At 38.6% G+C, this 17,682-nt stretch overlaps 1 protein-coding gene across 3 annotated transcripts in view; it reads right to left on the bottom strand.

Annotated features, from left to right (window-relative positions):
* Positions 1–663: 663 nt before the first annotated feature.
* The window catches only part of TINAG (tubulointerstitial nephritis antigen), a 98,833-nt gene continuing 81,814 nt past the window's right edge, over positions 664–17,682 (bottom strand). For 2 of the 3 annotated variants that reach the window (XM_043450856.1, XM_043450858.1), the window contains exon 11: positions 664–1,554. In XM_043450856.1, coding sequence (XP_043306791.1) covers positions 1,420–1,554 — 135 coding nt within the window. In that variant the 3' untranslated portion in view covers positions 664–1,419. Of the gene's footprint in view, positions 1,555–2,015; positions 2,073–17,682 lie in introns of all 3 variants that reach the window. The other variant, XM_043450857.1, reaches the window with a different exon arrangement.

The following is a 17,682-nucleotide window of genomic DNA, read 5'->3' on the forward strand; positions in this document are numbered from 1 at the left end:
ATTATATATTACATTATATATATATGTACATACAAACATATATATGTGTGTACATACACATAGGTACATATGCATATATATATGCACATCAACCAACCACAACAAGGTGAATGAGACTCCTGTATGGTTTCTAGGGGAGAACTAAGTGAATAGATGCCTCTTCTGATGACACAGCAGAGATTAATGGAGAAAACAACCATTGCAGCAGCACTTCACAATTTTGTATTCCATTTTCTCACATTTTCAGCACATCTGGCTCATCTAACCAGGGAATTGTTGGATGCGACCACATAAAAGAGCTCTACACTGGAAATCCAGACAATAGAAGGCCCAGAAGTGAAGGTCATGGGTATCCCACCACTGTCATTATAATCCGCTAGGCTCACTGACAGGTCAGCTTTGCTTCTTCATTTATTAGTTTGTCATTCAAGATGTCAGTGAATTATTAGAAGATTGCATCCCTTCCCAACAAGGATGATGAGGCTATTTTTGTTTCTCTGACTATTGAGAACTGAAATTAGATGCAAATTTGTGACAACTGAGCTTATTTTTTAGCATCTCCAGCAGCAAATTGTGAAATGGTTGTGATAAAAGTGTATGTATTCATTCTGAGTCATGACATCAGGTTGCTGCTTTAGGGGGTAAATATGTGATCTCGCCAAATACAGTTTTGCAGCTCATTTTAATAAACTTTACACCAAGTGCACTGGTTTTCAAAAATAGGAGTGTGTGTCCTACATACACATTAAGACTGTACTTCCATTGTCAGCATCTAAGTTTTTTGTTACTTATTATCTTCCCCACATCATAAGCAATTACATAGTAGGGTAAAGAGTAGTTCTTTCCTATGGTAGTGACTCTCCCTTTGAGTTAGATTGCAAGCTCAGTTTAAACGAATGAAAAAAAACAAAATGTGAGCTTACTGAGAGGAACAATATATTTCCACTGCTTTTTAGCAAATCATAAACAATGTCAGAATTAAGAAAGCATTATTGGGCTGAAAATAATTGTAAATGATGGCAAATTGGTGTTTTCAGTGCTTTTTGTTGTCTAACATCTTCATTGCTCAAAGAGAGAAACTGGGTCATTTCCACAAACAAATGCTATGAACTTTTAAAACAAATGCCATCACACTGTTTGCAAATGATCAAAGTCAAAAAGAACATTGTCATGCGAGGGACATGAAGGCTACTAGGGAACTTAAAAGGCATTCAGTCCCTCTGCTGTCCTCTGTTAGTGTTTTTACACTCTCAGCGACATAAAGGAAAGCTTAGGGCCTGGGGTGAAACAAGAAAACATGCAGGTTGTGATAACAAGGTGAAAAGGCCAAGACTGCACTGTCACAGAGAACCTCACATGGCTTAATTTCAATTTAAAGGGTGACTTGAATGCTTGGCCTGATGGAAATTTAATGATATGCTATGGTTCATCTGCACTTGTCAGCTGGCCCCAAGCTGCGATAATCAACTTTTCAATGTCAGACTCATTTACTCCTCGAAGAATCCTAAAATAGCCATTCTCTCCCCAGGACTTTCCCCAGGAATTGGCAGCAATCTGTAGAAAAACCAAAAAAAAAAAAAAAAAAAGAGAGAGAGAGAGAGAAATACTGAGTACCATGCTTGGATATTTTTAATCCAGTCTGTAATGTTACAAGGGATTCCTGTGTCACTTAATATGACACTATGACTTATTATAGACTGTGATTATTAAGAACCTGCATATTTTCTAAATAAGAACAAAACAATTATGTTAGTCATTAATTACATTCATAGGCATGTACCCTCATGTTCAATAAGCAGAATTGGTGAATCCCCCAGAGTACAACATATGCATGAGGGTTTGAAATGCCACATTCGAAGATGACACAAAACTGCACTCACAGAGGGTCTGCTACGTGACTGGTCCATGATGAAAAAAATATCCTGTGTTCAGGGAGTTTACAGTCTAACAAAAGATGATCAACATAAGGCAAGTAATAAGGTAGGAATATGTGCATAGAGAAGCATCTCATTTACCTGAATGGTTCAGGGAGGTTGTAATGGAGGAAGTACCACCCAAATGCTTATTAAAGTCTGGAAGTCAATTGACCAGAAGAAAAAAGAGAAAGAGAGATACAGGTAAAGGGAAACAGTAAAAACATAAATATAAAAGCATAAAGCATTGAAATAAAGCAACAAAGTTGTCATTGATCATAAAACAAAAGCATGTTGGTAGCTTATGAGGCTCGGAGAAGGCAATGGCACCCCACTCCAGTACTCTTGCCTGGAACATCCCATGGACAGAGGAGCCTGGTAGGCTGCAGTCCATGGGGTTGCTAACAGTCGGAAACGACGGAGTGACTTCACTTTCACTTTTCACTTTCATGCATCGGAGAAGGAAATGGCAACCCACTCCAGTGTTCTTGCCTGGAGAATCCCAGGGACGGGGGAGCCTGGTGGGCTGCCGTCTATGGGGTCTCACAGAGTCGGACACGACGGAAGTGACTTAGCAGCAGCAGCAGCTTATGAGGCTAGAAGGGGAGGAAAGGAAATCCACGCAGAGAAAATAATGGTGAAAACGATGCAAGTCGTTGTTACTTCCAGCAGGAAAGCAGGCGGACACATTTATATTTTGATTACATTATTCTCTATGAACTGAGATGGGTTAAGTTTTAAAAGGCTGGAAAGAAATGCAGGGGTGTAAGCAGCCCTTTGCAGAGAACAGTCCTCAGCAGGGAACCCCTTTTCTTGCCATGTTAGCGAAGCTATATTTTAACTAAACTTAAATCAGGGCCTCCTCATGCTCAGCTCATTTCAACCTAAGCATGCTTTTCAAATCTTTTGATCGCACACTACCGTGTCTAACCCGTTGGTTCTTCCCATAGATCAAAGAAGTAGAAATGAAGATTAAGTAACCAGCAGGTGACCAGACCTCTTCCCCAGCTTCCCCTTCAGTAATCTCAGGAACAAACTATGTGAATAAGATAACAACTAAAGAAAGACCACAAGAAGTTGACAAGGCAGAAGGCAGTGGGGGACACTGATGACTCTGACCCCCACCCCAGTGATTAACTGAGATCATTTCCCTTTTCCCTTTAAAACTTTTGTGATGGAGCAGAATCTTCAGATTTGTTTTTGGGGGGGCACAAACCCACCTTCTCCCCAAGTTACTGGTTTTCTGAGCAAAAGAAACTTCCTTTTCACCTTTATTTCCAAGCTCTCAATTCTGTTCCATTAATCTGTCTGTTTTTATGCCAGAATCATTACTATAAATTTATAGTATAGCTTGAAATCAGGTAAGATGATATTTCTTTTCTTTTGTTATTTCAAAGGATTGTTTTAGCTACTCTTTTTTGTTTCCATATAAATTTTAAGATGGTTTTTCTATATCTATAAAAGTGTCATTGGAATCTTGATAGGGATTACACTGAATCTATATTTTTTGGCAGTATTAAATTTTTAATAATATTAATTCTTCACATTCAAGAACACAGGATACCCTTCCACTTATTTGTGACTAAAAAGTAAAACAAACATCTTTCATCAATGTCTTATAGTTTTCAGAGTAAAGGTTTTTCACCTCCTTTTATTTTTTTTGACGCTAGTGTACATGGGATTGCTTATTTTCTTTATTTTTTCTGATAATCTGTTGCTAGTCTATAAAAAGGCTATTGATTTTTGTATGTTATTTTTGCCGTCCTATAATTTTACTGAATTAATTGATTTGATCTGACGACTTTGGGATGAAGTCTTTAGGATTTTCCAAACATGTATACCTTGGAGATTTTGCAGATTCAGTTCCAGTTCACTGCTATAAAATGAATATTGCAATAAAGTGAGTCACATGATATTTTTGGTTTCCCGGTGCATATAAAGCTATGTTTACACTATACTGTAGTTTATTAAGTGTACAGTAGCATTATGTCAAAAAATAATGCCCATACTTCAAGAATACTTTATTGCTAAAAAATGCTAACCATCATCTGATTATTTTGCAAGTTGAAATATTTTTGCTGTTAGAGGGTTTAAAATGTTGCAAGAATTACCAAAATGTGACGTAGAGACACAAAGTGATTAAACGCTGCTGGAAAAATGGTGCCTATAGGCTGCTCAACACAGTCCACTGCCAGAAATCTTCAATTTGCTAAAAAAGGAAAAAAGTTCACATAAAGTGAAGTGCAATGAAACACAGTATACCTGTATATAAAATCATGTAATCTACAAATAAAGGTGATTTTACTTCTTTCTTTCCAGCTCTGATGACTTTTATTTCTTTTTTTGCCAGATGGCTCTAGAAAGGACTTCCACTACTATGTTTGTTTCTTTTAAATTAATTTATTTATTTTAATTAGAGGATAATTACTTTACAATATCATGCTGGTTTTTGCCGTACATCAGCATGAATCAGCCACAGGTGCACATGTGTCTTCCATCCTGAATTCCCCCCCACCTCCTTCCCCACTCCATCCCTCTAGGTTGTTCCAGAGCACCAGCTTTGGGTGCCCTGCTTCATGCATCAAATTTGCACTGGTCATCTGTTTTACATATGCTAATGTACATTTCAATGTTATTCTCTCAGACTATACCACAAAATTACAGTGATCAAGACAGATTGGTACTGCCACAAAGACAGCAATATAAATCAATGGAACAAAATGGAAAGTCCAGAGATAAATTCACACACCTATGGATAGCTTATCTTTGACAAAGGAGGCAAAAATATAGAATGGAGAAAATATATTCTCTTCAACAGGTGGTGCTGGGAAAACTGGTCATCTATGTGTCGAAGAATGAAACTAGAACAGTTTCTAACTCCATATACAAAAAGAAACACAAAATGGATTAAAGACCTAAATGTAAGACCAGAAAAAGCATAACTTTTAGAGGAAAACATAGGCAGAACACTCTCTGACATAAATCCCAACAAAATCCTCTATGAACCACTTCCAGAAATGGAAATAAAAACAAAAATAAACAAATGGGACCTAATTCAACTTAAAAGCTTTTGGACAATAAAGGAAACTATAAACAAAGTGAAAAGACAGCTTTCAGAATGGGAGAAAATAATAGCAAATGAAACAACTGATGAACAACCTAATAGAAAAGTGGCAAAAGACCTAAACAGATATTTCTCCAAAGAAGACATGCAGATGCTAATAAACACATGAAAAGATGCTCAACATCACTCATTAATAAATAAATGAAAATCAAAACCACAATGAGGTATCACCTCACACTAGTCAGACAGCCATCATCAAAAAGTCTACAAAATAAATGCTGAAAAGGATGTGGAGAAAAGGAGACCCTCTCACACTGTTGGGAATGCAAACTGGTACAGTCACTATGCAGAACAGTGTGGAGATTCCTTAAAACCTGGAAATAGAAAAGCCACATAACCCGATAATCCCACTACTGGGCATACACACCAAGGAAACCAGAACTGAAAGAGACACTTGCGCCCCAGTGTTCACTGCAGAACAATTTACAATAGGTAGGACATGGGAGCAACCTAGATGTCCATCGTCAAATGAATGGATAAGGAAGCTGTGGTACATATACTGAGCCACAAGAATACTGGAGTGGGTGGTTTATCCCTTCTCCAGCGGATCTTCCCAACCCAAGAGTCAAACCAGGGTCTCCTGCATTGCAGGCAGATTCTTTACCACCTGAGCTATCAGGGAAGCCCTCATATACACAGTGAAATATTACTCAAGTATAAAAGAACACATTTGAGTCAGTTCTAATGAGGTGGATGAGCCTGGAGCCTATTACATAGATTGAAGTAAGTCAGAAAGAGAAAGACAAATGCTGTATATTAATGCATATATATGGAATTGAGAAAAATGGTAATGACCACCCTACATGCAGGGCAGAAAAGGAGACACAGACTTAAACAACAGATATTTAGGCCTATGTTGAGTAGGTGTGGTGAGAATGAGCACCATTTTCTTGTTTCTCAACTTAGAGGAAAAGATTTCAACCTGAAACCATTAAGTACATATATATATATGTGTGTGTGTGTGTGTGTGTGTGTGTGTATAATGCTAAATATACAGTAAATATATGTCACATATATGTTATTAAGTATAATGTTATCAGTATATATATATTAATTATGCTATATATTATATACAGGAGATATAGATATATATTATCAGTATATGTATATATATAGTATATACTGACAATATACAGTCTTTATGCACTCCTTTCCAAATTTGGAAGCAGTCCATTGCTCCATGTCCAGTTCCAACTGTCGCTTCTTGTTCTGCATACAGGATTCTCAGGAGACAGGTAATGTGGTCTGGTATTCCCTACTCATTAAGAATATTCCAGTTTGTTGTGATCCACACAATCAAAGGCTTCAGCATAGTCAGTAAATCAGAAGTAGATGTTTTTTGGAAAATGTTTGCATTTTCTATCATCCAGTGTATGCTGGCAATTTGATATCTGGTTTCTCTGCCTTTTCTAAATCCAGCTTGGACATCTGGAATTTCTTGGTTCACGTACTGCTGAAGCAGAGCTTGCAGGATTTTGAGCATAATCATGCTGGCATGTGAAATGAGTGCAATTGTAAGGTAATTTGAACCTTCTTTGGCATTGCCTTTCTTTGGGATTGGAATGAATACTGACCTTTTCCAGTCCTGTGGCCACTGCTGAGTTTTCTAAATTTGCTGGCATAATTAATGCAGCACTTTCACAGCATCATCTTTTAGGATTTGAAATAGCTTAGCTGGAATTCCACCACCTCCACTAGCTTTGTTTGTAGTGATGCTTCCTAAGGCCCTCTTGACTTCACACTCCAGGATGTCTGGATCTAGGTGAGTGACCACATCATGGTGGTTATCTGGGTTATTTAGGTCTTTTTTTGTATAGTTCTGTGTATTCTTGCCACCTTTTCTTAATCTCTTCTGCTTCTGTTAGGTCCTTGCCATTTCTGTCCTTTATTGTGCCTATATTTGCATGAAATTTCCCTTGGAATCTCCAATTTTCTTAAAGAGATCACTAGTCTTTCCCATTCTATTGTATTCCTCTATTTCTTTTCATTTTTCACTTAAGAAAGCTTTCTTCTTTCTCCTTGGTTTCCTCTGGAACTCTGCATTCAGTTGGATGTATCTTTCCATCTCTCCTTTGTCTTTGTCTTTCTCTTCTCTTCTTTTCTCAACTATTTGTAAGGCCTCCTCAGACATCCACTCTGCCTCCTTGCATTTCTTTTTCTTGGGGATGGTTTTGTTCCCCACCTCCTGTACAATGTTATAAACCTCCATCCATAGCTCTTCAGGCACTCTACCAGATCTAGTCCCTTTTGAATCTATTCATCACCTCCATTGTATAGTCATAAGGGATTTTGTTTAGCTCATACCTGAATGGCCTAGTGGTTTTCCCTACTTTCATCAATTTGAGACTGAATTTTGCAATAAGGAGCTGATGATCTGAGGCACAGTCAGCTCTAGGTTTTGCTTTTGCTGACTGTATAGAGTCTCTCCATCTTTGGCTACAAAGAATATAATCAGTCTGATTTTTGTATCTACCATCTGGTGATATCCATGTGTAGAGTTGCTCCTTGTGTTGTTGGAAGAGAATGTTTGCCATGACTAGTGTATTCCCTTGGCAAAATTATATTAGTGTTTACCCTGCTTCGTTCTGTACTGCAAGGCCAAACTTACCTGTTACTCCAGGTATCTCTTGACTTCCGACTTTTGCATCCCAGTCCACCATGATGAAAAGGACATCATTTTTCAGTGTTAGTTCTAGAAGGTCTTGTAGGGCTTCACAGAATCCTTCAACTTCAGCTTCTTCAGCATTATTGGTTGGGGCATAGACTTGGATTACTGTGATATCGAATGGTTTGCCTTGGAAATGGACCAAGATCAATCTTTCACTTTTGAGACTGTAACTCAAAAGGACTCTTTTGTTGACTATGAGGGCTACTCCATTCCTTCTAAGGTTTTCTTGTCCACAGTAGTAGATATAATGGTCATCTGAATTAAATTCACCAATTCCCATCCATTTTAGTTTACTGATTTATAAAATGTCAGTCTTCACTCTTGCAATTTCCTGTTTGATCACATCCAATTTATCTTGATTCATGGACCTAACATTCCATGTTTCTATGCAACATTTTTCTTTGCAGCATTGGACTTTACTTTCACCACCATATACAACCGCAGTTGGATGCCGTTTCTGCTTTGGCTCAACCTCTTCACTCTTTCTGGAGCTATTTTTCCACTCTTCCCCTGTAGCATGTGTGTGTGTGTGTGTTAAGCTGCTCAATCATGTCCCAACTCTTTGCAATCCCATGGAATGTAGCTCATCAGGCTCCTCTGTCCTTGGAATTCTCCAGGCAAGGTAATGAAGTGGGTGGCCATTACCTTCTCCAGGGGATCTTCCCAACCCAGGGATTGAACCTGGGTCTCCAACATTGCAGGCAGATTCTTTACAAGTGAAGACTCCCGGTAGCATATTGGACACCTACTGACCTAGGGGTTTATCTTTCAGTGTTATATCTTTTTGCCTTTTCATACTGTTCATGGGGTTCTCAAGGCAAGAATACTGAAGTGGTTTGCCATTACCTTCTCCAGTGGACCATTTTGTCAGGTCTTAACTAGCAGCCCTGATAGACAGAGTGTCTGAAAAAATATGGATGGAAGTTTGTGACACTGTATAGGAGGCAGTGATCAAGAGCATCCCCAAGAAAAAGGACAACAAAAAGGCTAAATGGTTGTCTGAGGAGGCCTTACGAATAGCTAAGAAAAGAGAAGCAAAAGGCAAATAAGAAAAGGAAAGATAGACCCATTTGAATGCAGAGTTCAAAAGAATAGCAAGGAAAGATAGGAAAGCCTTTCTCGGTGATCAATGCAAAGAAATAGAGGAAAACCATAAATGGGAAAGACTAGAGATCGGTTCAAGAAAATCAGACATACCAAGGGAATATTTCATGCAAAGATGGGCACAATAAAAGACAGAAAAGGTATGGACCTAACAGAAGCAGAAGATATTAAGAAGAGGTGGCAAGAATACACAGAAGAACTATACAAAAAAGATCTTCATGACCCAGATAACTACCATGGTGTGATCGCTCACCTAGAGCCAGACATCCTGGAGTCTGAAATCATGAGGTCCTTAAGAAGTATCATTACAAACAAAGTTAGTGGAGGTGATGGAGTTCCAGCTATTTTCAAGTCCTAAAAGATAATACTGTGAAAGTGCTATACTAAATATACCAGCAAACTTGGAAAACTCAGCAGTGGCCACAGGCCTGGAAAAGGTCAGTTTTCATTCCAATCCTAAAGAAAGGCAATGCCAAAGAATGTTCAAACTACTGCACAGTTGTACTCATCTCACATGTTAGCAAACTAGTGTTCAAAATTCTCCAAGCCAGGCCTCAACAGTATGTGAACTGAGAACTTCCAGATGTTCAAGCTGGACTTAGAAAAGGCAGAGGAACCACAAGTTCCAAAATAAGAGAGTTCCAGAAAAACATCTATTCCTGCTTTATTGACTACATCAAAGCCTTTGACTGTGTAGATCACAACAAACTGGAAAATTCTTAAAGAGATGGGAATACCAGAACACCTTACCTGCCTCCTGAGAAATATGTATAAAGGTCAAGAAGTAACAGTTAGAACCAGGCATGAAACAAAAAATTGGTTCCAAATAGGAAAAGGAGTACATCAAGGCTGTATATTGTCACCCTGTTTATTTAACTTATATGCAGAGTACATCATGTGAAATGCTGGACTGGATGAAGCACAAGCTGGAATCATGATTTCCAGAATAAATATCAATAACCTCAGATATGCAGATGTCACCATTATTATGGCAGAAAGTGAAGAGGAACTGAAGAGCCTCTTCATGAAAGTGAAAGAGGAGAGTGAAAAAGCTAGCCTAAAACTGAACATTCAAAAAATAAAGATCATGGCATCAGGTCCCATCACTTCATGACAAATAGATGGGGAAACAATGGACAGAGTGACTGACTTTATTTTCTTGGGCACCAAAATCACTGCAGATGGTGACTGCACTCATGAAATTAAACAATGCTTGCTGCTTGAAAGAAAAACTATGACCGACCTAGACAGAATGTGGTCCACAGGAGAAGGGAATGTCAAACCACTTCAGTATTCTTGCCTTGAGAACCCCACAAACAGTATGAAAAGGCAAAAAGATAGGACACTGAAAGATGAACTCCCCAGGTCAGTAGGTGCCCGATATGCTACTGGAGATCAGTGGAGAAATAACTCCAGAAAGAATGAAGGGATGGAGCCAAAGCAAAAACAACACCCAGTTGTGAATGGGACTGGAGGAGGAAGCAGGGTTCAATGTTGTAAAGAGCAACATTGCATAGGAACCTGGAATATTAGGTCCATGAAACAAGGCAAATTGGAAGTGGTCAAACAGGAGATGACAAGAGTGAACATCGACATTCTAGGCATCAGTGAACTAAGATGAACTGGAATGGGTGAATTTAACTCAGATAACCATTATATCTACTACTGTGGGCAGGAATCCCTTAGAAGAAAAGGAGTACCTGTCATAGTCAACAAAAGAGTCTGAAATGCAGTACTTGGATGCAATCTCAAAAATGACAGCAAGATCTCTGTTCGTTTCCAAGGCAGACCATTCAATATCACGGTAATCCAAGTCTATGCCCTGAGCAGTAATGCTGAAGAAGCTGCAGTTGAATGATTCTATGAAGACCTACAAGACCTTCTAGAACTAACACTCAAAAAATATGTCCTTTTCATTATAGGGGATGGGAATGCAAAGGTAGGAAGTCAAGAAACACCTGGAGTAACAGGCGAATTTGGCCTTGGAGTACAGAATGAAGCAGGGCAAAGGCTAATAGAGTTCTGCCAAGAGAACGCACTGGTCATAGCAAAGACCCTCTTCCAACAACACAAGAGAAGACTCTACACATGGACATCACCAGATGGTCGACACTGAAAACAGATTGATTATATTCTCTGCAGCCAAAGATGGAGAAGTTCAATACAGTCAGCAAAAGCAATACTGGGAGCTGACTGTGGCTCAGCTCATGAACTCCTTATTGCCAAATTCAGACGGAAAGTGAAAAAAGTAGAGAAAACCACTAGACCATTCAGGTATGACCTAAATCACATCCCTTATGACTATACAGTGGAAGTGAGAAATAGATTTAAGAGACTAGATCTGATAGATTGCCTGATGAACTATGGATGGGGGTTGGTGACATTGTACAGGAGACAGGAATCAAGACCATCCCCAAGAAAAAGAAATGCAAAGAAGCAAAATGGCTGTCTGAGGAGGCCTTACAAATAGCTATTAAAAGAAGGGAAGCAAAAAGCAAAGGAGAAAAGGAAAGATACGCCCATTTGAATGCAGAGTTCCAAAGAATAGCAAGGGGAGATAAGAAAGTCTTCCTCAGTGATCAATGCAAAGAAATAGAGGAAAACAATAGAATGGGAAAGACTAGAGATCTCTTCAAGAAAATTAGAGATACCAAGGGAACATTTCATGCAAAGATGTGCTCAATAAAGGACAGAAATGGTATGGACCTAACAGAAGCAGAAGATATTAAGAAGAGGTGGCAAAAATACACAGAAAAACTGTACAAAAAAGATCTTCACGACCCAGGTAATCACAATGGTGTGATCACTCACCTAGGGCCAGACATCCTGGAATGTGAAGTCCAGTGGGCCTTAGAAAGCATCACTACGAACAAAGCTAGTGGAGGTGATGGAATTCCAGTTGAGCTATTTCAAATCCTGAAAAATGATTCTGTGAAAGTGTGACACTCAATATGCCAGCAAATTTGGAAAAGTCAGCAGTGGCCACAGGACTGGAAAAGGTCAGTTTTCATTCCAATCCCTAAGAAACGCAATCCCAAAGAATGCTCAAACTACCACACAATTGCACTCATCTCACACACTAGTAAAGTAATGCTCAAAATTCTCCAAGCCAGACTTCAACAATATATGAAGCGTGAACTTCCAGATGTTCAAACTGGTTTTAGAAAAGCCAGAGGAACCAGAAATCAAATTGCCAACATCTGCTGGATCATTGAAAAAGCATGAGAGTTCCAGAAAAATATCTATTTCTGCTTTACTGACTATGCCAAAGCCTTTGACTGTCTGGATCACAATAAACTGTGGAAAATCTGAAAGAGATGGGAATACCAGACCACCTGATCTGCCTCTTGAGAAACCTGTATGTAGGCCAGGAAGCAATAGTTTGAACTGGACATGGAACAACAGACTGGTTCCAAATAAGAAAAGGAATACATCAAGGCTGTATATTGTCACCCTGCTTATTTAATCTATATGCAGAGTACATCATGAGAAACACTGGGCTGGAGGAAGCACAAGCTGAAATCAAGATTGCTGGAAGAAGTATCAATAACCTCAGATATGTCGATGACACCACCCTTATGGCAGAAAGTGAAGAAGAACTAAAGAGCCTCGTGATGAAAGTGAAAGAAGAGAGTGAAAAAGTTGACTTAAAGCTGAACATTCAGAAAACTAAGAACATGGCATCCAGTCCCATCACTTCATGGCAAATAGATGGGGAGACAGTGGACACAATGGCTGACTTTATATTTGGGGGGGGGGGCTCCAAAATCACTGCAGATAGTGATTGCAGCCATGAAATTAGAAGACACTTGCTCCTTGGAAGGAAAGTTATGACCAACCTAGACAGCATATTAAAAAGCAGAGACATTACTTTGCCAACAAAGGTCAGTCTAGTCAAGGCTATTGTTTTTCCAGTAGTCATGTATGGATGTGAGAGTTGGACTACAAAGAAGGCTGAGCACCGAAGAATTGATGGTTTTGAACAGTGGTGTTGGAGAAGACTCCTGAGAGTCCCTTGGACTGCAAGGAGATCCAACCAGTGCATCCTAAAGGAGATCAGTCCTGGGTATTCATTGGAAGGACCGATGTTGAAGCTGAAACTCTGGTACTTTGGCCACCTGATGTGAAGAGCTGACTCACTTGAAAAGACCCTGATGGTGGGAAAGATTGAGGGCAGGAGGAGCAGGGGACGACAGATGATGAGATGGTTGGCTGGCATTACCGACTCAATGGATATCAGTTTGAGTAAACTCCGGGAGTTGGTGATGGGCAGGGAGGCCTGGCGTGCTGCAGTCATTGGGGTCACAAAGAGTCAGACACAACTGAGCTACTGAACTGAACTGAATATCAAGAAAGCTTGCTAAATATGCTGTTTGTAAGTTTATTTCTAAATGTATTTTTTTAATTTTCTATACACATAGCCATGTCATCTGCAAAAATCTTCAATTGTATTTCTTTCCACACTCTGCCTTTATTTTTGGTTTGTTTGTTTATTTTACTATGCTAGATGGAAACTTCAATAAAATTTTAACAAAGATGACAATAAATGTTTTACTTTTCATTGATGAGGGGAAAATGTTCAGCATTTGATTCTTAATTATGATGTTAACTACTGGGTTTTTGAGAGTAGACTTTATAAGGTTAAGGAAGGTAGATTCTTTTCCTAATTTGCTGAGGTTTTTAGGTCATAAATAATGTCTGAGGTCGGCAGAATTCTGTTTTGTTTTGTTTTGTTTTGTTTTTTCAGCAGGATTCTATAATGACCCCCACATTCCTGCTCCTTGGTGTGGTTGCCCCACATAATCCTCTCACTTGATTATGGAAAGGACCTGAGGATATAATGGGATGTCACACCCATGATTAGATCATGTTGTCTCACAAAGTTGAATAAGTTTTGAAGATGTGATCAAATCCCCAATCAATTGGCGTGAGTTAATTAAAAGGGAGATTATCCTGCCTAAGCTAATCATGTGAGCCCTTTGAAAGAGTCTAGAAATCAGAAACTGTTGCTCTAATGATCTTGCAGCTACCATGTTTGGAGAGGATGTATAAGAGTATCTATGAGGGGGCAGGTTGCAAAAAGCTGTTACTATTACATTTTAGCACCAATTAAAATGAGGCTTCCCTGGTGGCCCAAACAGTAAAGAATCTGCCTGCAATGCAGGCAGTCCCTAAATTGAGAAGAAACCCTGGAGAAGGAAACGGCAACCCACTCCAGTATTCTTGTTTGGGGGAAAACTCCATGGGCAGAGAAGCCTGGTGGGCTATGGTCCACAGGGTTGCAAAGAGTTGGACAAGACTGAGTGACTAACATACACACACACCAGTTAAGATAATCATTTTTTTCCATCTTTAGTCTGGCAATGTGATGAACTGTATTCATTGATTTTACATTTAAAACCAACCTCACACTCCTGTCATAAACCTCATTTGATTATAATATTTGCCCTTTTTACCTCTTACAACTGCAACGTTTTGTTTAGAATTTTGTGTTCATGAAAGATACTGACCTATAGTTTTCCTTTCTTGAGTTGTCTCTGTCAAGTTTTGGCATTGGTGTTATGCTGATTTACAGTCAGGAACTGTTTCTCCTCTATTTTCCTAAGGTATACTGATGTAAAATTGATTTTATTTGTTCTTTAAATGTCTGGAAGAATTTACCAGTGAAGTGATGAGACCCTGATTCTGGAAAAGATTGAAGACAAAAGGAGAGGAGGGCAACAGAAGATGAGATGGTTGGATAGCATCACTGACTCAGTGGACATGAACTTGGGCAAACTCTGGGAGATAGTGAGGAACAGGGAGGCCTGGCATGCTGCAGTCTGTGGGGATGCAAAGAGTTAGACATGAGTTAATGACTGAACAACACCAACAATATCTATTGAACTGATAGATTTGAGACTTCCTTTTTTATTTCTACTGTAATTTTTTTCTCTCTCTCTTGATTTCTTTACAAGCTTTCCTAGGAATTTAATCTTATCAAAGAATCAAATCTTTGCTCTCTTGATATTCTCTATTGTATGTCTGCTTTTTCACTATTTTTCGCCCTTTTCCTTTTTATTCCCTTCCTTCTATTTTTTGTTTGTTTGTTTTTGAGGTTTGAGTTCTTTATCTAGATTATTAAATTGCTATTTTCAACTTTTCCTGTTTTAATATTAACCTTTTATTTTTCAAATACATTCATTTCCTATTAAATTCAGTACTGCTTTAGCTAACTAACACGAGTTTTTCCATAGCACACTCTGTAAAATTTAAATCCTTTCAATTTGTTGAACTTTCCCTATAACTAGCATATGGTCAACTTTGGCAAATATTCCATATGCACAAAAAAGTGTCCATTAATATTTGTTTCTAGTGTTGTATGAGTTTTAAGCACATAAAGCTAGCTAATAGTTTTTTTTTTTTTAACCTTCTATATCTTTACTTATATTTTAGCTGTTTTCTGTATGAAGTTATAAGTGGGATGTGTTGGAATATGCAACCAAATTGTAGATTTGTTTTTCTGTTTTTTCTATGACCTTTGCTTTATCTTTTTGATGCTGTGTTATTTTAGCTTTTGTTTGAATGTAAGTGTTTCCTATTTGCCTTCTTTGAAGAAAGTTGTCAATTGATATATTAATAAAATTCTAGTTTTGCTTACTTGGAGTTTATTGAGCTTCCTGAACTTAGGTTGATGTCTCTCGGTTTTGGAAAACTTTTGACCATCAGTTCTTCAGATTGTGATACTGCCTCATCCTCTCTCTCATCCTTCTGAGAAATATAGTTATACATACAGTGAATTAAGGCAGAAGGAGAAAAACAAATATCATATATTTACACATATATGTGGAATCTAGGAAACTGGTACAGAGGAACCTATTTGCAGGGTGAGTACAGAGATGCAGATGCAGAGGGCAGACAGGTGGACACGAGGCGGGGCAAGGAAGTGGGGTGGGATGATTTGGGAGATTGGGATCTCCATACGTACACTACCACATGTAAAACGGTGAGGAGCTGCTATACGGCACAGGGAGCTCAGGTCTGTGCTCTGTGATGACCCAGAGGGGTGGGACGGGGAGGTGAGGAGGAGGCCTAAGAGGGTGGGGACATGTGGATACACAGCTGATTTACTCCATTGTACAAAGAAACTAACCCAAAGTTGTAAAACAGCTATACTCCAATGAAAACCAACAAACAAAAGTCTGATGTGTCCCACTCATCTCTTACTAGTGTTTTGGATTTTCCATTATATTTTCCTTTGTGTTCTGCAACTTGGATATATTTTATTGCATTTATTTAAGATATCTAATTCTGTATGCTATTTAACCCATACATTGAGTACTTAATTTTAGACATTGCATTCATACCTACAATAACTTTTTTTTTTTGTATATTGAAACCATTCAATGAAATTCTCCATCTTTTCATTCATATTTTAAAATATTTTTTTTTGCAATGGTTATTACATCTATTGCTTCTATTGGTAGCCTTTTCCCTTGGTTATTGTCATGTTTTCTTCTTCACATGTCTCAAAATGTTTTTTCCTATATACTTGGTCATAATAATTACAGTTGTCCCTTGATGTCTGTAGGGGATTAGTTCCAGGGGACCCCTCTCCCTCTGCATCAAAATCCATAGTTGCTCAAGTCTGCCAACTAAAAATGGACACCTTCCAGCATGGTGACCCACTCCAGTCTTCTTGCCTGGAGAACTTCACGGACAGAGGAGCCTGGTGGGCTCAGTCCATGGGGCCACAGAGAGTCGGGCATGACTGAGCGACTAAGCCCAGTACATCTGCCTCCAAAAGGATGAAGTCACCAGCCACTGCAGCCTCTCAGCCTCAACACACCTCAAAAAAGTTCAGGGATGAGATCAGGAATGAGGCACCCTGCATTCTGGAAAACTGGCAGAACAGGCCTTTGGATAATTAAATATTTTCAGGAGACTTTATGAGCTCAAATTCTGGCATCTTCTCATATCTAGAAAAGCACTCAAATCTTTAATGGAGACATCTGTTCCTTGTGACTAGCAGTAACCTCCATAAAACTAGCAGAAACCTTCTGCAAAAACGTGTATTTGATTGCATGTACTCGCCCTTCACCCAACCATATATATATAGGCCTCTTCCTCATCTCTCTCAAGCAGTTTCTCAGAGCTATCTGAGAGGCTATCTCCTGGGCTATAGTCCTTATTTTGCCTCAAATAAAACTTAACTCACAACTGTCACAAGTCTTTTTTACAAACTTTTATATAAAATGACATAATATTTGTGTACAACCTGCACAACTCCTCTCATACACTTTAAACCATCTCTAGGTTACTTATAATACCTAATGCAATGTAAATGCTATGTAAAAAGTTGAAAATACAATATAAACACTATATAAATAGTTGTCAGTGTACAGCAAATTCAAGTTTTGCTTTTTGGAATTTGTAGAATTTCTTAAATATGTTGGTTGAATTTGTGGATGCAGAACTGGCAGATATGGAGTTCTAACTGCATAGATATTGACACTGAGATTATTTCCTAAAGAAGGTCAACCTTTTCTTCTCTGGGAGAGGTATGGTGAGGGATGAAATCCCTCAATTTAGTCAAGAACTGAGCAGGGTCAGGGCTACAGAAAAGTTTGGTTAAACTTAGTTATGCATGTGTGTGTGTGTGTGTACCTGTTTACAAATATTTCAAGGGCTATACCTACCATGTGCATGTTTCAGGCTCTCTTCAGGCTTTTCCATCCTCAGTTTTGGCAGCAATTTAGACACACTGTTCCCTACTCATACTATTCCAGCAATCAGAAATATTCCAGGAGACTCAAATAATATATTCTCTTTCAAATATTATAAAGATTAACTATTGAACACGAATGTTATTATTGACTACCTCAAGCTGTATT

Source organism: Cervus canadensis, chromosome 28 (assembly GCF_019320065.1).
Source record: "Cervus canadensis isolate Bull #8, Minnesota chromosome 28, ASM1932006v1, whole genome shotgun sequence".
NCBI lineage: Eukaryota > Metazoa > Chordata > Mammalia > Artiodactyla > Cervidae > Cervus > Cervus canadensis.